This window comes from Mesoplodon mirus, assembly GCF_964341445.2.
Source record: "Mesoplodon mirus genome assembly, chromosome: 1".
Classification (NCBI taxonomy): Eukaryota; Metazoa; Chordata; class Mammalia; order Artiodactyla; family Ziphiidae; genus Mesoplodon; species Mesoplodon mirus.
The window spans coordinates 79,776,764-79,801,526 of NC_138976.1; the positions used below are offsets into that span (position 1 = coordinate 79,776,764).

At 38.3% G+C, this 24,763-nt stretch overlaps 1 protein-coding gene across 4 annotated transcripts in view; it reads left to right on the plus strand.

Moving 5' to 3' along the window:
* Positions 1-24,763, plus strand: part of LOC309801158 (uncharacterized protein C9orf85 homolog) — a 64,184-nt gene that overhangs the window by 23,622 nt on the left and 15,799 nt on the right. For all 4 annotated transcript variants that reach the window (XM_082615623.1, XM_082615624.1, XM_082615625.1 and 1 more), the window contains one exon: positions 6,517-6,623. In XM_082615623.1, the coding sequence (XP_082471749.1) occupies positions 6,517-6,623 (107 nt within the window). The remainder of the gene's footprint in view (positions 1-6,516; positions 6,624-24,763) is intronic.

Below are 24,763 nucleotides of genomic sequence, written 5' to 3' on the forward strand. Positions count from 1 at the left end.
AATGGTGAATGAATAAACATTATAGCATATCTATGCAATGGAATACCATTCACCCATAAAAAGGAATGAGCTCCTCAAATAGTTATATACTTGATCATTTCATTTATATGACATTGTGGAAAAGGCAACACCATAGGAGCAGATTGAAAATTAGTGTTGCCTGGGGGTTGACAACAAAGGGGCATGAGGGAACTTTAGAAGGATGGAAATGTTCTATATTTTGATTGTCAGATTGACGGAAGTATACACCTAAATTGGGTGAATTTTACTCTATATGTATTATACCTCAAAACTGACTTAAGCTGTCAACCTTTTTTTAAAAAAAAATAATTAATGTAGAAAGAATGATAGAGTTAGCATTTAAAATGATTGATTCAGACAAAGAACCTTGAATGGATGCTAAAACCATGAAGCGAAATGTTATTGTGGAACAGCATATTGACATGGCCCCTATACATTATTGCTAATCTTTGTAATTTGAAGAGATCTGGACAGTCACTACCTTAACCAAGTGACCAGTCAAATTTCTCATCACTGACTAGGTGAGAACTGGACATCTTGTTCCTCCTGACTTGGAGTAATATGGAATACATAGCAGCAGCACAAATGAACTATTCTTGTCAAAAAAAATCTTAAACCTGGATCTAATCAAGCCTTTAAACCTAACTTCCACCTTGCAGAACTATAGGACATAAAGCAATGAGTTAAATTATACCAAGAGAAAACAATCTTACAAATACAGAATGTGGAATATTCTCAAAGACAACTTGCCTGGTATTTTCAAAAACATCAGTGTATATGTATAACTGATTCACTTTGCTGTATACCTGAAATTAACACAACATTGTAAATCAACAATACTCCAGGGGCTTCCCTGGTGGTGCAGTGGTTGAGAGTCTGCTTGCCGATGTGGGGGACGCGGGTTCGTGCCCCGGTCCGGGAGGATCCCACGTGCCGCGGAGTGGCTGGGCCCGTGAGCCATGGCCGCTGAGCCTGTGTGTCCGGAGCCTGTGCTCTGCAACGGGAGAGGCCACAACAGTGAGAGGCCCGAGTACCGCAAAAAAACCCAAAAAAACAATACTCCAATAAAAATGTTTAAAAAAATAATTGAGGGGCTTCCCTGGTGGCGCAGTGGTTGAGAGTCCGCCTGCCGATGCAGGGGACATGGGTTTGTGCCCCGGTCCGGGAAGATCCCACATGCTGCGGAGCGGCTGGGCCCGTGAGCCATGGCCGCTGAGCCTGCGCGTCCGGAGCCTGTGCTCCGCAATGGGAGAGGCCACAACAGTGAGAGGCCGGCATACCGCAAAAAATAATAATAATAATAATAATAATTGAAAAAAAATCAGTGTAATAGAGGGTAAAAGAGGAAAGCCCTTCTAGATCAAAAGAGAGATAACAAACTGAACTTGAATACTAATTTGGGGGGCAAGGGAGCAGTTGAGGACATTTCAGTGTAGACGGGCTACATTCAATGATATTAGAGAATTATTTTTCATTTTTCTGAGGTGTGGTAATGGTATTGTGGTTAAGTAGGAGAAAGTCTATTTCCAGGATATGTATGATTGACAGGTGAAGTGTCTCGATGTTTGCAACTTATTTTAAGTGTACACACACATAAAATATTAACAGTTGTCTCTAGATAGTGTATATGGCTATGCATTAGTATTATTGTTTTAACTTTTTTCTGCATGTTTGAATTTTTCGTAATGGAGGTGAATGTTTTTAGAACTCATTTGGGAGAAAGTATTTATTGAAGATGGCCTTATGATTTGCAGTGCATTTCTATAGATCCTATGAATATCAGGCCTCTGTATCTACTTTGCACGCCTGAAAATAACTTTTTTACTACACTGTGTTTGGCATGCTGTAACACCGGCCTACTTTGAGAACTAGGGTAGAAAACAGCTCTGTGAAATACTTGGAATTGTAAGGATGTTTTTGAGAGCATTGCTTACTGTATTATATGGTGTCCTTTTTGGGAAAATGAAACTTTGGGTGTCAATGACAAGAATAGTTGTGCTGCTTCTGAGAAACTGGATTTTTGGCATGTTACAGACATTGAATCAGGTAGGTGAGCAGAGCTCATGTTTTTTTGACTGCTAGAAAACTCACATCTCACTTGTGGCCGATCTCTAGCAAGTGCACTTCCCAGCTGTACTCCTGACTGCTTTCTAATTTTCGCTACCAACTCTCATTTTTCCCTCAATCTGACTCCCTCATCTATTTTTGGTTGTATTTATTTTATAAGATACTTTATGCCCAACAATGTTCTAGCCATATTAAAAGGATTTAAAATAATACAGTTTATGATTTGAAAGTCACAACCTAAAATACAGATTTTCACATTATTATTATTAATCATACAATATCTTACTCCTAAATTCAGAGATCCTTTATCCTCTAACCAAATTTAGAATAAAGGAGTGTTACTAGAAAATTTTAAAATATATACTTTTAAATATAGTTAAAATATAAAATTCTTATTTTCTGGAATAACACTGTTGTAGCTATATTGGCAGCAAATACCTTATTTTGGTGTAAGGCAGGGGAGAGAACAAGGCCATTCCATTCCATTCCATGGAAATTAAGCTGAAGTTAGAATTGGCATTTTTCTTGAGAATTTGATTTTTTTCTTTCTTTTTTTTTTCAATTAATGAAGGGAAGTAAAATATGCCATTGTTTTACCTTTAGCATTTCTGAAAGAATTATGATGACAGAAAATCCTAATGAAAGATTATATTAGTTGCTCTTGAATGTTATTCAGATTCTTGCCCCCCAACACAGTAGTGCCTTCCTTCTGTTAAATGATACTTTATATTTTATAAAATATTTTTCAGCATCAGCATATTGATACAGATGTTATATTTACAATTTGCTCTTGCTACCTTCTTGGGGTTGTAGTCCTCACCCAGTTTTCTTTTGGGGATTGCTGTATTATTTTACCGCTGATGCATTGTGGGATAACAACGTTTAACAGGGATAACAGCACTTACTACAAAATGTGTTGTATGAATTAATAATGGCTTAGACAGTTTTTAAGACTATGTGTATGTGAAGTAGGAGTGTCTTCTGATACATCTTAAGTCTATACTATTTTTTTTTTTTTTTTGCGGTACGCGGGCCTCTCACTGTCGTGGCCTCTGCCGTTGCGGAGCGCAGGCTCCGGACGCGCAGGCTCAGCGGCCACGGCCCACTGGCCCAGCCGCTCCGCAGCATGTGGGATCTTCCCGGACCAGGGCACGAACCCGTGTCCCCTGCATCGGCAGGCGGACTCTCAACCACTGCGCCACCAGGGAATCCCTGTTCTAATTTTTAAAAGAAATATTCATTGATGAAGAAGGTTTTCTTTTTTTAGCTAAGATTCTTAAGTCCAGTGGAATCTTCCACTGATGATTTTTTTCCGTTAGAGATCTGGATAGTAGCTTGTTAAAGTAAATGATCTTTAAAGGCTTTTGTACTTATAAAACTAAGTTTTGATTTTATATTTGAACATGCTTAAATCTTAACCTTAAATAATCTATTATCTTCTACCATGAGGGACATGCTAAAATTAACTGCCAAAACAGGGTTAATTGTAAACATAGGTGTAAGGTAAGATTGCCATCTCCTTTGCTCCAGTCGGAGTGATTCCTAGAACTAGGATTTGGCTTTCTTTGCTCACGTGTCTGGAATTCACTTTCTCTAGTTTGCCAAAAAATGGTAAAAGCAAGGTACACAGTTTTCTTTCTGCAATTATTATTATTATTTTTAAAATTATTTATTTATTTATTTATTTTTGGTTGTGTTGGGTCTTCGTTTCTGTGCAAGGGCTTTCTCTAGTTGCGGCAAGTGGGGGCCACTCTTCATCGCGGTGCGCGGGCCTCTCACTATCGTGGCCTCTCCCGTTGCAGAGCACAGGCTCCAGCCGCGCAGGCTCAGCAGTTGTGGCTCACGGGCCTAGCCGCTCCCTGGCATGCGGGACCTTCCCAGACCAGGGCTCGAACCCGTGTCCCCTGCATCGGCAGACAGACTCTCAACCACTGCACCACCAGGGAAGCCCTGCAATTATTTTTAAGTGAAAGTACTGTTCATTCTTATTCATTCATTTCTTTTCTCATTCATTTCTTAACACATGAAAATCAAGTTTAATTTTGTAGTAGTGCCTGCTGGTCATGTGGATGCTGTACAACGTCTCCATTTATACTGCTTCACACATCGCATACAGGACAAGTTCCCACAAAGACCTGTTTTGTTCTACTCTCTATCCACCCTAAAGAAACCAGTTTCCAAACTATGCACAGCTTTGTAAATCAAGATGAAATGGTCGGAAATTGGAACAGAAACAAGCAAGAAACCAAATAATCCTTCCTAGTTAACAAGTAGAGTGTGTTGTATATAATAAAATTGCAGGTAATGAAATGGTGTGCATTCTAAGAACATTCTAATTAGAAAGTTTATATCACATTCATATTATAATCATAGATCAAGTCATTAGTTTGTTTCTATTATTGTTAGAGTTAGGAAGATATAAGCAATGCTTTCGGTAAGATATTCTACGCAACAGAGGGCAGTGAGAATCAAAGATGAAATGTGAACCTTAGTTCTGGATATTTCTTAGCAAGCCCTGTATGCAATAACTAAGTGCCAAGGTTGATAAGAAGAGGAGTTTGGTGTTAGGCACAGATTTCCTTCTTTCTGGCAACAGTCAGTGGACCACAGAAAAGAGGGAATATAGTGGCATGCAGAATTTATCTTCCCAGGGACTCTCCTTCTAGGTCAGGAAGAAAAGAATCCCCACACACAATTCATAAGTAATAGAATATGTTTTTCACCACAGTGTTAAATTCACACATAGTGTATTCACAGCTTAATTTATGTTTTTTGAAAATACCCTTGAAATATCTCTTTGAATAAACATTTTGTCATTATTTTACCTTCTTGTTTAGAACTTTAAAGAATATCAAGTGCTGTTCAGAAGTTTTGTTTTCTTTCAGATGGTTTCTAAATATTGTGCTTTTAACTCAGTATCAAATAACCTTCCAAAGAATCTGCATCTTTGGGGATGCTTTTTTTTTCTCCTTTTGAGAAATTAAAAAAGGAAACGAACTTAAAATGTCTTTTCTTCATTATTCCAACAATAGGCAAAGACCAGGCTTCCACAACCAAAGTAAGTTAGAGAATTCCCAGAGTACTTAGTGAAAATATATAGTCTAGGTCCTGAGTCAAATAAATGTGTTATAAAATATAAAGCTGTTGTGACAACATGTGACACATTTAAAAATTTCCCTTCTTGGGCCTCCCTGGTGGCGCAGTGGTTGAGAGTCCGCCTGCCGATGCAGGGGATACGGGTTCGTGCCCCGGTCTGGGAGGATCCCACATGCCGCGGAGCGGCTGGGCCCGTGAGCCATGGCCGCTGGGCCTGCGCGTCCAGAGCCTGTGCTCCGCAACGGGAGAGGCCACAACAGTGAGAGGCCCGCATACCGCAAAAAGAAAAAAAAAAAAAAAAAAAAAATTTCCCTTCTTCATTTCCCAACACATTTTGAGACGAATATTATAATAAAAATGTTCATTTTCTTCATAAAGCCCCTTTTCTACCACAGTCACATGCTGTTTTGAAGAAACCAGGTTAGCAAGGTAACTTTTGTAAGACATCTTTACATAAGAATACAAAAGGTTTAAATTGAATAATTAAATACCTTCTTGCTTCCAGCTGCTTCTCCCTGGCTCTCCTTTCTCAAGTTTCTTAGTCTCTGCTGTCAAAACAGTAGTCTTAAAATATGAATTAGATTTTCTTTTTTATTACTACCTTTTTTTGAGATATAACGTACATACGGTAAAAATGCATATATCTTAACTATACAGTTTGAGTTGTAAAATAAATATGCATCAGAATCAATGGGGATGTGCTTAAAATACTCCTTCCAGGAAATTAAAAAGCTCCCTAGATGATTCTGAGTTACAGCCAGTTAAGGATCTTTGCCTTTGTAAAGAGCCAAACTGATAATGTACATAAAAATACATAGTATACCATAAAATGTTAACCCAGGTTGAAGTTAGGTTGCTATTTAAAAAAAGAACTTAGGCCTTCCCTAGTGGCGCAGTGGTTAAGAATCCGCCTGCCAATGCAGGGGACATGGGTTTGAGCCTTAGTCCGGGAAGATCCCACATGCCATGAAGCAACAAAGCCCGTGCACCACAACTACTGAGGCTGTGCTCTAGAGCCCGTGAGCTGCAACTACTGAGCCCGCGTGCCACAACTGCTGAAGCCCACACACCTAGAGCCCATGCTCTGCAACAAGAGTAGCCATCACAATGAGAAGCCTGCGCACCACAACAAGGAGTAGCCCCCACTCACTGCAACTAGAGAAAGCCCGCATAGCAACAATGATCCAACGCAACCAAAAGTAAATAAATTTATAAAATTAAATAAATAAAATTAAAATTTAAAAAACCCTTAAATTTCTCATGTACCTTTTGGGGTTTGTAATGCTGGTTCACAGGTGAACTTCTCAATTTGTTTTTCTGTTTCTTTTTAAGAAAATTAATGCAAAACTTCATGATGGAGTATGTCAGCGTTGTAAAGAAGTTCTTGAATGGCGTGTAAAATACAGCAAGTACAAACCCTTATCAAAGCCTAAAAAATGGTAAGTTAAGTTTCTTAATTACCTCACCAGTACTATCAGTATCATAGTATATGACTTCATTCCCTGATTTTCAAAATCGTGTCCAGATAAATATTAAGGTGAATAGAGAAAAAATTTCCATTCCCTGTAGAATAGAATTTCATCTTACATGCTGAATCCTAGCTGGTGAAGGCAAATAGATTAAAAGGGTGGATTCACCATTCCCCTCCCCATTCTCCCCTAAATAAATAACGCACCATTTTTATAGCATCTCGTTCATAAAATGAGACTAGGCTTAAGGCAGAGAAGGGAAAGTTTGTTTTGCAAAATTCTATCTCCCAGTGATGAGATAATAATATTTACTATTTAATTCACTAAATTAAATAATATTTTTTACCAAAGGGGGTCTTAAAGGGGGTCTTAAAAAGGGTCTGACCTTTTAATTTGACCCATGAAGATTACTGAAATGGCTTAGATTGAGTATCATAAATAAATCACTAGATTGATAATTTATAATTTCACTCCTTTGAAGTTTTGGGTCTACATGAAAAGACACTGGACTTTGTTTCTCACCTCTCTGTCCTTTACCCTTCCTCTGTAATGTTGGCATTCTGTTTTATCAGCTTTATGTACATCCTGGTGCTGCTCCCTTACATCCTTTGGCTCAGCTGAGTAAGGGCCATATTGGAGGGTAATTGCTGCCTAAAAGAGAAAACTGATTATTTTACATATAAAAATTAGCATTAATATATACAATATTATTTTTACAATTATGAGTTTTAATTTGGTAGTCTATATAGTAGCTATTTAGAATACATTTGTTCATTGTTGCTTTATTTTACTTTCAGCTATTCAGTAGTAGCAACTTCCTTAAATGTATTCCCTCTTCCTTTTTGGGAGGAAATTTTAATTAAAGTTTGGAAGTCAGTCTAAATAATAAATATGATATAACCTTTGCTGTTTATTTCTATTGAAAAATTATGTCAGCTTTTCTGTGGATCTTTAACTCAAGCTATGGGGTAATTTGTTTATTTGAGAATTTTAACAGCTTTGAATGTTTGGGCATTTTAGTTTGCTTAAGATTCTTCTTTTTGGGCCTCCCTGGTGGCGCAGTGGTTGGGAGTCCGCCTGCCGATGCAGGGGATGCGGGTTCGTGCCCCGGTCTGGGAGGATCCCATGTGCCGCGGAGCGGCTGGGCCCGTGAGCCATGGCCGCTGGGCCTGCGCGTCCGGAGCCTGTGCTCCGCAGCGGGGGAGGCCACAACAGTGAGAGGCCCGCATACCGCAAAAAAAAAAAAAAAAAAAAAAAAAGATTCTTCTTTTTAATACTGAAAGGTTAAAAACTTCAAGTAGGGCCTCCCTGGTGGCGCAGTGGTTGAGAGTCCGCCTGCCGATGCAGGGGATGCGGGTTCGTGCCCCGGTCTGGTAGGATCCCATATGCCGCGGAGCGGCTGGGCCCGTGAGCCATGGCCGCTAAGCCTGTGTGTCCGGAGCCTGTGCTCCGCAACGGGAGAGGCCACAACAGTGAGAGGCCCGCGTACAGAAAAAAAAAAAAAAAAAAAAAAAAAACTTCAAGTAAAGATAGACTAACTTCAACTTTTTAGAATTTTTATTTCTGTATTGCTCTTTCAGAGCAAATTTTTAGTATTTATTATAGGTATAGCTGACCCCCTTTTAAATAGCTATACAAGTTTCTGTCTCCTGTCTTCCAGTCTTTTCTTTGTATTCTCTAGCATTTCCTCCCCAAAGAAAGCACTTTTTTTTTTTTTTTTTTTTTTTGGTGGGCCTCTCACTGCCGTGGCCTCTCCCGTTGCGGAGCACAGGCTCCGGACGCACAGGCCCAGCGGCCTATGGCTCACAGGCCCAGCCGCTCCGTGGCATGTGGGATCTTCCTGGACCGGGGCACGAACCCGTGTCCCCTGCATCGGCAGGCAGACTCTCAACCACTGCGCCACCAGGGAAGCCCCCAAAGAAAGCACTTTTAAAGAAAATTTAAAAGTTTTATGCTCATTGGCCCAAATTAGCAGTAGGGAAATTTGGCAACTGTTTGTACTGTTCAATGCTGGATTTCCATGAGTGGATTAACTCTGTTCCCTACCACAGAAATTAGATGCTGATTCACTATAAGCTGTGTAGTTTTAGTTAATAGGCCTAATATAAGATTTGTAGTTTTTTGAATATTTTCAACAGGTCTTTCTTTCTATAAAGGTATTTTGAGATTTCATCACCAATCTCCATTTTTCTCTTGGTAGTGCTAGTTCCTAAAAGAATTTTTATAGGTAGTAAGTATTTATGTAGCTGTAGAGTTTTAGTAGATTCATGATATAACAAAGGAAATAATTTAAAAACATTTGTGCCTTATCCATTATCTGCATTTTAATCTCTTATCTTTAATTTGTGCTGCATCCTTTATGTTTATCTTCATTGAATGTGCCAGTATATAAAAGATCATATCAATTATTATACATTTTCCAGATGCTGTGATTTGCTATAGAATTTCTTTTTTTTTTAAGTTTTATTGAATTTGTTACAATATTGCTTCTGCTTTATGTTTTAGTTTTTTGGCCCCAAAGCATGCGGGATCTTAGCTCCCCAACCAGGGATCAAACCCACACCCCCCACATTGGAAGGCAAACTCTTAACCACTGGACCGCCAGGGAAGTCCCATGCTATAGAATTTCTGAACTTAAGTTATTTTAGACAGCTCTTGAATTTTTATTCTTTTTGTGTATTACTTATGGCCTTAATATTTTTATGGCTCCAGAAGAACTTGTATACTATAATTCCTAGAAGAACAGATATTTTATTCAGATAGAAAGACTCCATTAAAAACAAAAGGAAACAGTAACAAATCTTATGTTTAGTTCCATAAAACTTATAACACAACAACCTAAGAATGGTTGAATGTGGACACATGGACCCAAAGGTCAGCAACTCTGTCCTGTCTTGGAGTCATTGAAGTCCTTGGAGTCAGGGAAGCTCATGGTGATGTTGCCAATAGCCGGTAGTATGTGACTCAGAGGTCTTCGAAATGAGAGCTAGAAGAGGACCTCAGGAGCTGCTGTTCTATATCACCCTGAAGCAGATGAGGTTAGCCATAGAATAGCTCCCACTGAATGCAAAATGAAGGAAATATATTATACAAATACCGAAGTACAGGTAACAAGACGTTAAAGCCTAAAGGAAGATCTCTAGTAATAAAGAAGCCCAAGCTAATATAAAAATGGTAGCTTATGAGAGACTAAGAAACTACTAGTTAAAACAAGTCTGAACACGTTATTTAGGAGGTCAACTTGCCTGGCCTAGAATCTCATGAATTTCAGGTTACATTAGAATTTTAGATTACATTAGGCATTTTAGAAAGCCTAGCTTTCAGACTCCAAACCAAGATTGAGTGTTATAGAAAGCATAAATCACCTATGTACACTTTGCTGTCTCTGCATATCAAAACTTGACCAATACTATAAGGTTTTTAAATCCATTGATGAACAGTGCTTAAGGTAGCGTTAACTTGTTTTGAAATTTTAAATGTTTTGTTCAAGCTAATCACTTATAAGTTAAATTTGTCCTTTGCTAGGATTTGTATAAGAAGTTTACTTTGACACTAGATGTGTCTTTTGTGTAAAGATTCATTTTCCAGCACCCTGAATATTACTTTTGGTTAAAATGCTGAGCATTGTTTCATTTGTCTGTCTCATGCCACAAATTATGTAACCAAATGATGTACGTAAAGAAAAGTTCAGCAGAACATAAAATGGAGGAGGAGGTACTGTTTATAAGTGACATTTCTTTTGGAATGAGATAATATTCTGAATATTGGGCAAATTAATGCCTTTTCTCCCATTTGTTTGGTGTGTGAATCACCAAAAACCACGCACATCTAGCAAATTTCCATTGTCCATGGGATCTGATACCAAACAGTTAGATCCAAGAAACAGAGTTTGACATCTAAACTCTTCAAACTTCTTCATTTCAACCATGGGAAGCAAAAATTGTACGGTGTTTGTAAGTGGCAGAAAATATTTTCATGTTTCTCTTTTTCCTTCAGTAAGGTGACATGCTACAGGATTTTAATAAGCATGTTCTTTATGACAATTTCTCCCAATAACTGAAAACAACCCTGGACCATTCCCAAAGACTTTTAAGAAAAGAATAGATGTCCTAACTTGAGCTGAAAGAGGGAAGAGTTGAAAACTGTTTTTGCTAGAGAGAGATGGGATGATGGCTGTGAGGGGAAGGGGATAAAATACATGTCATATATTAGTGATGTGTGAACAATGCGATACTGATATGATACTACCCTTTGATATGATAAGATAATTTTAAATGTCATTGAGTACGCAAAGCTTTAGGTCTTTATAGAAATAAAGTGAAAGGCTCATAAACATAATGCTTAGTTTTTTACAGCTTCTCATCTCTGTAAAAGTGCTAAGATGAGCTGCCATCCTTATTTCCCACTGTCACTTAATCAGAGGTTAGTGTAGTTGTACCAGGATTTCCCCATCATTTTGGCTCATGTTTTTTTATTTGAAGGTGAGAAATCGCTACTCCCTGGTGGAGGGCTGTTGTGGTGCTATGACAGACATCTCCCTTGACCCCTGAATAGTATAATCATTATTAAGATTACTGCTAGATGTAAGAATTGTGGTTCAGGACGAGTCTAAATCTTTTTTGTATAAAACCTCATTTTTCGGGGCCTCCCTGGTGGCGCAGTGGTTGAGAGTCCGCCTGCCGATGCAGGGGATACGGGTTCGTGCCCCGGTCTGGGAAGATCCCACATGCCGCGGAGCGGCTGGGCCCGTGAGCCATGGCCGATGGGCCTGCGCGTCCGGAGCCTGTGCTCCGCAACGGGAGAGGCCACAACAGTGAGAGGCCCGCATACCGCAAAAAGAAAAAAACAAACAAACAAACAAACAAAAAAAAAACCTCATTTTTCAAGGGAAATTACCTGGTGGTCCAGTGGTTAGGACTCTGCACTTTCAGCCCTTTCACTGTGGAGGGTGGGGTTCGGTCCCTTGTTGGGGAACTAAGATCCCTGCAAGTCACACAGCGAGGCCAAAAAAAAAAAAAAAAAAAAACACAAAACCCCTCATTTTTCAAGTGCCTTGTTTTTTGTTTTTTGTTTTTAACATCTTTATTGGAGTATAATTGCTTTACAATGGTGTGTTAGTTTCTGTCAAGTGTCTTGTTTTTGACTTTTGGGGAAAAAAAAAACCCAAAGATAAATTAAAAGCATTCGTTACCATTCGTTACCAGTCACAAGCCATTCATGAACACTAAATAATTTTAGGTGTGGAGCTGAAAATTATTGGAAAAGCAAGAAATCTTAAAAATATAAAGTGATAAATAACTCTTAAAAGAAGAAAGGAATCTTGATATTTTTCACTTAAAACTCATTTATAGACATTTATATTATTTTCTGGGTACTAGAAATACAGATGGTTAAAAGACTGTCCCCTTCCTCAAGCAATGTAAGGAAATGAAATGGGCTCTTTTCTTTCTTTCTTTTTTTTTATTCTGGGCTCAGAGGGATTAAATGTCTTACCAAGATAAGAAAGTAAAGCAGATGGAGTTAAGATTCAGATGCAAATTGTCTTATTGCAAAGCTCTGTTTTTCCACTTTCCCACAGTGATTTCTGTGTTTTATTATTCATTCAAAAAGTCCTTTTTCCCCTCTTCTCCTGAGCCTAATACTATATTAATTTTTATAAGTCACTTATCTTGTTTATTTCTAAGTTTCCTACTGCTGAGTAGTATATATAGTCCTGCTTTTTTTTTTTTTTTTTTTTTTTTGAAATGCATGTATCTAGACAAATAGATTTTACTTTTAGGTCCTGAAATGCCTAAGGCATAGAAACTTCATAAGCCTTGTGTTTCAGGTAACCAAGCAACCTTTTTCTCCTGTCAGTTTTGAAATGTGGTAGGCAAATACCCACATATCTGTTAGAGTCTCTAGCCTGTTTGTTTTCTCTTCCTACCCATTAAAAAGAAATCACCAGGGGCTTCCCTGGTGGCGCAGTGGTTGAGAATCTGCCTGCTAATGCAGGGGACACGGGTTCGAACCCTGGTCTGGGAGGATCCCACATGCTGCGGAGCAACTAGGCCCGTGAGCCATGGCCGCTGAGCCTGCGTTGGGAGCCTGTGCTCCGCAACGGGAGAGGCCGCGATAGTGAGAGGCCCGCGCACCATGATGAAGAGTGGCCCCTGCTTGCCACAACTAGAGAAAGCCCTTGCACAGAAACGAAGACCCAACACAGCAAAAATAAATAATAAAATAAATTAAAAGAAATCACCAATAATATAGTGTTAGCTCAAGTTTAACATTACCATTAGAAGAGAAAGGAGAAGCTAGTATAAAATAGCAACAGGCCACAAACAGATTAGAGTCTGGGAGGGGAGGATTTTGCCTCCCAGGGGATATTTGGCAGTGTCTGGAGACTTTTTGACTGTCATGACTAGAGAATTTGGGAGGGATGCTACTGGCACCTAGGAGGTAGAGGCCCAGGTGTAGGCTAAACATCCCACAGTGCCCAGGATAGCCCTTACAACAAAGCTATAGCTGCCTGACCTGGCAGTAGTGTCCTGGTTGAGGAACCCTGTTGCATACAAAATAGATGGATACCCACAGGGTCAAGCCACTGAAATGTCATACGTATTTCGTTCAGTGGTTTTCAAACTTTGCAACTGTAGAATTTTTGAATAAAACAAAAGGTTACCCAGGAGGCCACTGAATGCTACAGACCAAAATGGAGCTGCCCTGAATGGAGAGAAGACCTTAAATGCCAAAGGAAGAATGCTGATTGAAAGTAGATTTCATCCGAAACATATTTCAAGTGAAGAGGAGAAGAACTGGTGTACCATGCCTTGGAACCACATTGCTCTAGGGATGTCTGGCCAGTTTCATGACTTGTGGGTGCTTTATGCCTAAAACAATGTTTGCTTTTCATTAAACAAAGTCACTTCCCCTGGTCCTCACATCCAGTTATTCACTTCTTTTTAAATTTATTTATTTATTTTTGGCTGCGTTGGGTCTTCGTTGCTGCGCACAGGCTTTATCTAGTTGCAGCGCGTGGGCTTCTCATTGCAGTGACTTTTCTTGTTGCAGAGCATGGACTCTAGGCACGTGGTCTTCAGTAGTTGTGGCCTGCGTGCTCAGTAGTTGTGGCCTGTGGGCTCTAGAGCGCAGGCTCAGTAGTTGTGGAGCACGGGCTTAGTTGCTCTGCAGCACATGGGATCTTCCTGGACCAGGGATCGAACCCATGTCTCCTGCATTGACAGGTGGATTCTTAACCACTGCGCCACCAGGGAAGTCCCCAGGTATTGCACTTCTTACTTGACAATTTTAAAACGTATTGCCTCTTAATTTTTATCTCCACTGACTGCCCTGGTGCAACCCTTATCTCTTCACACGTCATTGCATTAAATAAATAAATTCTCCTCTATCTCATCTCTACTCCCTTGGCTCAGATGAATAAAACAGTGTTTTTAAAAAGGCTTATTTCACATAAATGTTTCAAGTGCTCTTGTGGGGAAGAGTTGGGTCTCCAGCAGCAGGAAGCTAAGTGGAACTTTGTCCCCCCAGAAGTTTTGCTTTTGTATGTTTACTGTAGTGTGCTGGGGGAACGGATGGGGGTGGTCCTCTAAACTGTTTGGAGAAAACAAAACGTAGTACTATTGGGGACAAAGTGAGGTGTTGCTCAACAGGTCACGCCACCCTATTGCTTGCCTCTAACCAGATGTTTGCTCCATCTTTACTAAAAGCTTTTTTTTTTTTAATTAACCAAACTAAATCCTTAAAGATAATCTTTTATAGACCAACTGTGTTCTTTTTTTAAGTTGTCTATCTATCTATCTATCTATTTTTGTAGTGGTGGTGAAAAACACATAACATAAAATTTGCCATCTCAGCCATTTAAAAGTGTACAGTTCGGTAGTGTTATGTATAATCACATGTGCAGTAGATCTCCAGAGCTTTTTCATCTTGCAAGTTTGAAGCTCTATAACCCATTTAACAACAACTCCCCTTTTCTCCTTTCCTCAGTTCTTGGTAAACACCATTCTACTTTCTGTTGTTTTGAATTTGACTACTTTAAATACCTCATATAAATGCAATCATATGCATATAAATGCAATCGTATGTCTTCTTTTTGATTTTCATTTCACTTAGCATGATGTCTTCAAGGATCATTTGTGTTGCAGCATGTGACAGAATTTCCTTCCATTTTAAACCTGAATAATAATTGTGTGTGTGTGTGTGTGTGTGTGTATGTATGTATCACATTTTGTTTATCCACTCATCCATTGATGGACCTTTAGGTGGCTCCCACCTCTTGGCTATTTTGAATACTGCTATGAACATTGTTGGGCAGATATCTCCTCGAGACTCTGTTTTCAGTTCTTTGCATGTGTACCCAGAAGAGGGATTGGTGGATCATATGGTAGTCCTGTTTTCATGAGGCTTCTCCATACTTTTTTCTATAGTGATCACACTATTTTATAATCCTATCAGTGGTGCACAAGGGTTCAAATTTCTCTACATACTTGCCAAAATATGTTAACTCCCTTTTTTTTAAAGGGAAGAAGTATTGTACTCTTAAAATTCTGCCTAATAAAGAGTACCACTGCCCTCACTTTTCAAAGAAAACAAATTAATGCACAGAAAGCACCAGGTATATCCACCAGCTAATGGTTAAATCATGATAGTACCTTGCACTCATTCCTTGGTGCTGAATTATTGTATTTATCCAAGAGTTGGCATTCATTACTTGTATTTGTTCATTGCTCAAACACTGTAACATGAATCTCCTTGAACGGGTTATAATCACATTTTAGATAGATAGATTCTATTCGTAAGTATCCAAGGTGTACTTGCTTTCAGTGCTTAGGAACTGAACATACTACTTACTTCACTATGAGATACCTGAAAAATAATGTTTGCAATATGCCGTGACCAGTCCAAATTGAGCCCTTATTCCTCCATATAATCTGAGTTTATAGTATCTGAGTGAAGATCTATTGTTTAGGTGGCTAATTCTACAATCCACATGTTTTGAACATTTTGACTTGCCTCCCTTTTGATGTATTGTAAAACTGAGCACATTTATCAGCACTTTGCATTCTAGAAGCACAGCTTCTGTTATTAAAATACACCTTTGACGAGTCCCTGAGCCATTATGGGCCTAAAGCTATATTGCATGCATGGGAAAGATAAACAGATTCAAATTAAAAGGAAAAATAAATGGATTTTTAAATAAATTATTAGAGAAAGAATTTTTCCTTCTTTAAATTTGAAGAAAATATTTATGTCAGGACATCTGAAAATTAAGTGCTTTGTTTATTGTAGAATCTTCTAATAGAAAAATTGTCTCAGTGCTAATAAACATTGGTGCTTAACAAAATTAATTGGGATGGAAATGCAAAAGCTTTATATTTTATAAATATTATATTTCATAGCCAGAGAAAGCTCTTAACTTGGTGATATTTTATATAGTGAAATGGCTACAGATTAACAAACAAAGTTGAATTCCTGAAAAACTGGTAAAAATTGGGGACTTCCCTGGCCATCCAGTGGTTAAGACTTGGCCTTCCAATGCAGGGGGTGCGGGTTGGATCCCTGGTCCGGGAGCTAAGATCTCACATGCCTCTCGGCCAAAAAACCAAAACATAAAACAAAAGCAATATTGTAACAAATTCAATAAAGACTTTAAAAATGGTCCACATCAACCCATGATGCTCGCACCATCCGCTACCCTGATCCCCTCATCAAGGTGAATGACACCATTCAAATTGATTTGGAGACTGACAAAATTACTGATTTCTTCAAATTTGACACTGGTAACCTGTGCATTGTGGCTGGAGGTGCTAACCTGGGAAGAATTGGTGTGATCACTAACTGGGAGAGACATCCTGGTTCTTTTGATGTAGTTCATGTGAAAGACGCCAACGGCAATAGCTTTGCCACCCGGCTCTCCAACATTTTCGTTATTGGCAAAGGCAACAAACCATGGATCTCTCTTCCTCATGGAAAGGGTATCTGCCTTACCATTGCTGAGGAGAGAGACAAGAGACTGGCAGCCAAACAGAGCAGTGGATAAAATGATCTCTAAGTGACGTGATTGGGAAAGTCTTTGTATTTATAGATAATACTACACAATTAATAGCCTCTTTGGTGTTAAAAAAAATGGTCCACATCAAAAAAAAATCTTTAAAAAAAACTGGTAGGGCTTCCCTGGTGGCGCAGTGGTTGAGAGTCCGCCTGCCGATGCAGGGGACACGGGTTCATGCCCCGGTCTGGGAAGATCCCACATGCTGCGGAGCGGCTGGGCCAGTGAGCCATGGCCGCTGAGCCTGCGCGTCCGGAGCCTGTGCTCCGCAATGGGAGAGGCCACAACAGTGAGAGGCCCGCATAACGCAAAATAAATAAATAAATAAATAAATAAATAAATTTTAAAAACTGGTAAAAATTGGTTGCTTAATTTATGGGTTTATTGCCTGACAACTGGCTTTTATTCCCTTCCTTCCTGTTTTTCTTTTTTTCTTTTTTTCTTTCTTTCGCTGGCACCATGTATTATATTTAGTATATACCTATATATAGCATATATATATTATTGTGGTAAATAAAGACTGGCTTTCTATACATTCTTTTATTTTTACCATTTAAAATAATCATAGCAGTTGGGTTGTTTACCTGGTTTATAGATTATTAGGCTGTTTCTAATCTTACCCCCCAAACCCCATCATTTTTATTATTAACTTAGGGTATTAGACTGGGTGGAAATAGCAGGTGAAGTTTATACCAGTTGTGTTCATTACATTTTACAAATTTTATTGGCTTGGCAAAAAGGGTTAGAATTTTTAAGTGGTGAATTATATTTTACACCAGGTCTAGGCAACATCTCAATCAATTTCATTGAAATAAATACATTATTAAATATCACGTTTCCAGACCAGTGAAAAATTGATTACTTACTGTTGCAAAGAATGTAATAAATTAGGAAGAAAAATTGTTCTAAAATAAAATAGGAGAAAAGGATATTTAATGATTAAACCTTCATTGTCAGTCAGGTCCTCTCTCTAGATGTGTGTGTACCTATATGCAGTTTATTTGGAAATTCAAGTAAGTTTGTGATGGCAGAGGTGATTGGGATGAAGATAGTTTAACAGTGTATGCTATCTGCCAGAATCCAAGCAGAATTAAAAGATAGTAAAGACTCAACTATAGTTTGACTCTTTCTTTTCCTTCCCCTTCCTGCCTTCATCCCCCATCAACCTGGGAAATGGGTACTGTAAATAGCTGGGGAAACCCCTGCAGTTGAGTGCCTTTTTCCTTTCAGACAGCATGACTTCTTTGAATAGGAACTGGGAGTGGCATTGCAGAGGCTATGTCTTAGATCAGTAAAGTACTTTTAGTACTCTGGGATGCAGAAATAGCTTTGTTATTATAGAACCTTCTCCTTTACTGGTATTTTAGAAATCCAATTTTACTTTTACCGTTTGGGCACTGAAATGTTGTATTCCTTCTGATTTGGATCTTAATTGTAAAAGGTAGAAGCCAGAAAGCTAAGAAGTCCCTTAAAAGTAGAAATTATATTCTTTTGGTGAGACTTGGGAGAATTTATTGCTGGAATTCTTCAGAGAATTATCAGGAACTTGATACTGTTTGAGGAATCATGGTAAAAGGAAAGGAAAAGATCTCAAATACTTAGAGCTGGCCTAAGATCACATAAAGCTAGATTTCACTTTAACCTTAGTACTATACGTTTTTCCATTTTTCTGATAGCGTCTTAAGCAAGTAGATAATTAAGATATTTGTACTGAACTTTGCATGTCTTCAAAGCTTTGTCATATATATTGGCTTCTAGTAAGAACCCTATGGAGGTAGGAGCAGCAGATGAAAAAGTGGCCTTAGAAAAATTAGGCGACTTACCCTAGGCACAGCTAGTAAACAGCAGATTCAAAATTAGAATGCGGAGGTTTTTTTGTTTGTTTTTTCGTAATCTCTGATTCCTGCCTTTCATTTTAATGTCAGATCCCTAAGGTTTGACTCAAAGTTATCCACTATGACTTGAACCATTTCTATACCTTAAATTAACGAACATGAAATTTTCCCTTGTAGAATGAAAACGTATCTGTTAAAAAACTTTATTTTGTATAACCAGATTTTCCTTACTTGACCTACAAGAACCAATAAACCTGCCCTGTATTTGAAAGATAATTTAGTGTAATCTACATGTTTTGTTAGGAACAAAATTGTCTCTAGGAAGAGTCCGGGGTAGTGATGGAGGATATTATCCCAAACATAGCTATTTTCTGACAAAGAAATGGGATTGCTAGGGATAACAGATAAAAAAAATTTGGTTCAGTTTGCAATTATTTTTTTTAATAAATTTATTTATTTATTTTTATTTTTGGCTGTGTTGGGGTCTTTGTTGCTGCACGTGGGCTTTCTCTAGTTGCGGGAGCAGGAGCTACTCTTCGTTGGGGTGCGTGGGCTTCTCATTGCGGTGGCTTCTCTTGTGGAGCATGGGCTCCAGGCGTGCAAGCTTCAGTAGTTGCAGCGTGTGGGCTCATTAGTTGTGGTTTGTGGGCTCTCTAGAGTGCAGGTTCAGTAGTTGTGGCACACGGGCTTAGTTGCTGCATGGCACGTGGGATCTTTCCGGACCAGGGTTTGAACCCATGTCCCCTGCCTTGGCAGGTGGATTCTTAACCACTGTGCCACCAGGGAAGCCCTGCAATTATTTTAAATAGCATCTTCAATGTATAAGACACTGTGCTATGTATTATAGAAGATACCAAAGTGACTCTGTGACACCAAGGAATTTACAATCTGTTAGGCGAGGTGGGCCCACAGGTAACTCTGTTGACAGGTCGCAATAAGTGCTAGTTGTAAGTAAAAGGAGACAGAGACCCAAAGGGCACAAGTTAAGACTGCAGAGGAATAATAAGATGAAAATAGGAAAGACAGATCTAGAAAACGTAGTAGAGTGCTGTAAACAATGTTTACAGGAAACCCTATGAGGAAGGCACCAGGGAATGGAGGGAAAATGAACAAGAATCCCCTGTTCTCTTTGATGGACAATGCAGGTACTCTCAAACTGTCTCTATATGTCTTGTCTTTGGGTTCTACGTAAGTTGTCATTTGTTCATTCATTTGCTCTTATTTTTTCTTTCCTCTTGTTACATAATCTTGGTGATTCATAAACATTAATCAATGTTCCTTGTCAAAAAGATCTGCTTTGAATATACATTTAACAAAGAGAAAACAAGACAGAATTTTGGTTTAGCGGTTAGATTTCTAGCCTTAAAAAAAGTGTATTGATCACTAATTTTTTTTGATCTTTTATCAAACAAAAGTAAACATTGTTATATACTACAGTATGATCAGTCCTTCCATGTATACCAGTGTGTGACAATAAACTATATATGAGAGAAAGACAGTGAGTGTCAGTTTGGCCTCTTTGTTTTAGCTCTTCAACTCCAGCATTTCTTAGAATAGTTTGAGGCTCTGATGGTTAATCAGTGATATGAGAGTCACGTCAGCACATTCCAGGAGTATTAAAATGTCCTAGAGTGGAGTTTTAGTCACAGGCCACTCTGCATCACATTATAGTATCAGTGACTGTAAACCCTGACTTTATTCTTGCCCAGAACTTTGGTCTTTAATACTTAAAGGTAAAAGTGGAGAGTTTTCATTACTATCATCACTTGTGCACCTGTGCATAAAGCCTACTTTTTGACGTTAATATTGATTGATAAAGCAAGCTTTGATTTTAAATTACCTGCTCCAAGTAATAGTTTTAAGCAGTAGTTTCCATTTTCTCTTTTTTTTTCTAAACTACTCTTGGTCAAAGGTGAATATTTTGTAATCTTTTAAGAAGTATTCTAATCAAATCTACTGCAATAAGAAGAGGTAAAATCTCTCCACTTATTTTCAGATACATCATTTAGGGACACAGGGAAGTGAATTGAACTTCTACTCAAAGTTCTTGGAATTTGGGGACATTGTTTCCTTAAAAACATTTCCTAAGTAGCATATGATATAATCCCTTAGTATGGTTTCTGGATCTTTCTGTGTTAGCACAGGTTACTTGGAGCCACTGTAGGAAATGTCACTTTATAGAACTCTGTCAATGTGAGTTTCTGTTATTTGTACACCAAGGGTGGAGTATCACAGCTCACTGTTTACAAAAGCACCTAGCTGTCACCTGTGAGAATATTACAAGTGGAGCTGAACTATGATAAAGGTTAAAGTGTAATAATATAACCAGGAAATGAAGGCAGTACCAGAAAAGTTGTGGCAGAGTAAAATGAGTCTTTTACTTCTAGAAGTTACTAAAAATATCAGATCAGTTCTTTTCCCATTGGAATTTATTGTCCAGATCAGTACTTCTCAGAGCTTTTGTTCTCAGGACCTCTTTATACTGTTAAAAATTACTGAGAGGCTTGCCTGGTGGCGCAGTGGTTGAGAGTCCGCCTGCCGATGCAGGGGACATGGGTTCGTGCCCCGGTCTGGGAAGATCCCACATGCCGCGGAGCGGCTAGGCCCGTGAGCCATGGCCGCTGAGCCTGCACGTCCGGAGCCTGTGCTTTGCAACGGGAGAGGCCACAACAGTGAGAGGCCCGCGTACCGAAAAAAAAAAAAAAAAAAATTACTGAGGACCTTAGATAGCTTTTTTGTTGTTTTTTAAAAATTAATTATTTGTTTATTTTTGGCTGTGTAGGGTCTTCGTTGCTGCGCGCGGGCTTTCTCTAGTTGTGGTGAGCAGAGGCTAGTCTTCGTTGCGGTGCGCAGGCTTCTCATTGCGGTGGCTTCTCTTGTTGCAGAGCACGGGCTCTAGGTGGGCGGGCTTCAGTAGTTGTGGCTCGCGGGCTGTAGAGTGCAGGCTCAGTAGTTGTAGTGCGTGGGCTTAGTTGCTCCGCAACATGTGGGATCTTCCCAGACCAGGGATCGAACCCGTCTCCCCTGCATTGGCAGGTGGATTCTTAACCACTACGCCACAAGGGAAGCCCCGATAGCTTGGTTTATATTGGCTTTTATGGGTTATATCTAATGATATTTATTAGATATAATGATATTTATTGTATTAGATATGAAAACTGAGACATTTTAAAAATAATTATTTAATAAATAATATGAATGTAAGCAACATGCCCATTAAGTGTTAATAACTTTTTATGAAAAAATAACTTTTGAAACAAAAATATTAGTGAGACAAGTGGCATTGTTTTATGTTTCTATGAATTTCATTAGTGTCTGACTAGTAGAAGGAAAAGGAAACAGTACATTTCAAAAAGAGTATGAGTAAAATTTTTTTTTTTTTTTTTATCGTACGCGGGCCTCTCACTGTTGTGGCCTCTCCCGTTGCGGAGCACAGGCTCCGGACGTGCAGGCTCAGCGGCCATGGCTCACGGGCCCAGCCGCTCCGCGGCATGTGGGATCTTCCCGGACTGGGGCACGAACCCGTGTCCCCTGCATTGGCAGGAGGACTCTCAACCACTGCGCCACCAGGGAAGCCCATGAGTGAATCTTAATAACCTTTTCCAGATAATTGCAGAAATTCATCTTTGGTACCATACCAGATCTCAGAAGGGTAATTTCCTAAAGGTTTGTTATGGTATAGAATCTGAAACCACATCGGAGAACACTTTGTTATACTAAAATCCATTGGTCTGTCTTGCAATTGAATGGATCTTTCACTCATGCATGCTTTGTAACATCATGCATTTTGCTCATTTGGAAAATATTAGTTCATTGAATTATACAGATCTTCCAAATGTTGCTATGTTTTATTATACAATAGAAAATGTGTTACTACTACAAGAATGTCATTAGAAACTCTGTGGGTTTTTCATTTTTGTTATTTAGCTATGAATTTGTGGAGGTGACAAATACAGTGATTACTAGTACAATTTGGTGCTGCTGTCTTTGTTCATGCTAAGTTGCCAGCACTTTTAGTACCCATTGTAAAGAATGAGACTCAAAGAAGTTAAAGTGACTTTCAATGATTATGTGGCAAGGATATGTCAAAGTTGGGCTAGATCTAGGTCTCTTGCTTCCCAAATCAGTGCTATTTTCAAAATACATAATATTTTCTAGTATTTACAGTGGTCCTCAAAATCAAATTTTGTCTCTGATTTTTATCCTTAAATAGGTAGTGAACATTTTTTAGCTTTTAATTACTTTTTTTTCCTTTTGTGTTTTTCATTATAAAAAAGTAAATAACATTTTTAAAAAGTGTATTACTGTCTCCTTTGTTAGTAAACATAGTTCATAGGAGTAACCTGTGCTTTTTTTTGAGCACAGTTTCCACTAAAATGATTAGTTGTGGTATATGCATGGTCAAGATTGATTATTTCTGGGAATTGTATTTCATGGAGCAATGAAAAGAAGGCAAAATCACCATTATTGTAACATCTCTGGAGTTCGCTTGGTAATGAACTCACAAAATATTCAAAATGTAGCTATTTTCAGGGGAAATTAGGTAAAATTTATATTTAGGTGAATTTCAAGTTTTTCCTTACTACACATTTTGCAAGAAAAAAATACTCAGGGGTGATTAAATAATTTACAGCTGTTTTTAAAGATGTTTCAAGATACTGCACAAGTTTTATTACAACTTGGAATGTATATCTCTTATCATTAAAATAATGTCTAAACCATTTCATGCTTAAGATCAAGATTCTTTGGCTAGACGAATGTGATGTATTTAGGTGAAAAAAAGAGGCTGAAACTCAATTACTTTCAGGTCTTCTCTCACTGTACTCCCCATGAAGACATAAAGCCTAGGTTAAGAGATTTGAAATTGAAGGCGCACAAAGATCTCACTTCTGTGACAGAGAAACTGGAAGGTTGTAAACGTCTAAAAATGTATATAATTTACCTTTTCACAAACATTTCACGTTTATAAAAAGGAAACGTGTCATTTGAAAAATGTGTATGTGTGTGTATCTCCTTATAAGATAGGTATATTTATACTCAGAGCTACTAGCCTAATGCAACCTGTTTTTCTGAGTGGATTTAAATTGGAAAAGAGCATAATTGCTTTCAGCAAAAAAATTCCTTCTCTTCTCAACCACATTGAAGGATATTGGAAGACCCCCCTATCTAGGCAGTAGTACTTTTATCTGGTCAAGAGTTCTCAAGTGGTAATATGCTTAAGAATTTCTTGAAGAGTTTGTTAACAGACAGATTATTGGAACCCATCCCCAAGATTCTGATTATGTAAATAATGGGTGGAGGCCAGAGATCTGCATTTTAATAAGCTATGCAGGTGTTTGAGCCAGTGATAAAAGTCACTGTTTTGAGGAATAGATGTGCTAGAAAATGTCGAATCTGGTATCTTTTAACTATACGTTCCAAAACAGGATATCCCATTTTTGAGCCTATTTTTACATGTAAATTTTAACATTAACAGTTCTACAAATACAGTTTTATCCCCGAATTAGCAATTTGAATACTTAAGGATTAGTTTACCCCAGGAGTCCCTGTTATAAAACAACATACATAGCAATGAATTTCTTTGAAGCCTCAGAGGAACCTAACCAAAACAGACTTTCTTTAAAATTATTTAAAAAAAGAAATTGAGGCCAAAAAACACTGAAATTTTTCTTAGTCCATTTGTATTATTAGAATTTTGTGTGTATTCTAATGGCATAAAATGTTAATGTAATTTTTATTGCAAAGTAATTAAGTAAAGCTTTTTGGAAAGTCAAAACACAAAACATACCAAATTATTTAACAAAAAATTTTCATAAGTATTTTCATTTCGATTGTGAAGTTTTAAAAAAAATTCTGATTCATTTTTCCTAGTCAATTCTCTTACATGCAGTAGAATGTACCCTTTGTAGTGTACAGTGTTAAAAAAACAAAATTCAACTGAGTGAATTTTAGAGATCTTATTGACTTTATCCAACTTAGCAGATGGAAAGGAGCTCTGAGGAACTGTAGAAAATGAAAGACTTTTGTAGGCAGAAGGGTGTGGGAACAAGAAAGTCACACTATACAAAAAAGCAGGTTGGTTACTGCAAGGTCACTTTCCTTTAGGGGGTGGCAAGGGCCTATCAGGCAGAGTACTTAGCTTGTGCTGATTAGATGAGTCCTGATTGGTTTAAAATTCCATTTCTGGGAAAGCCAAAACTGAAATTGTCTCAATTTGGTGATTT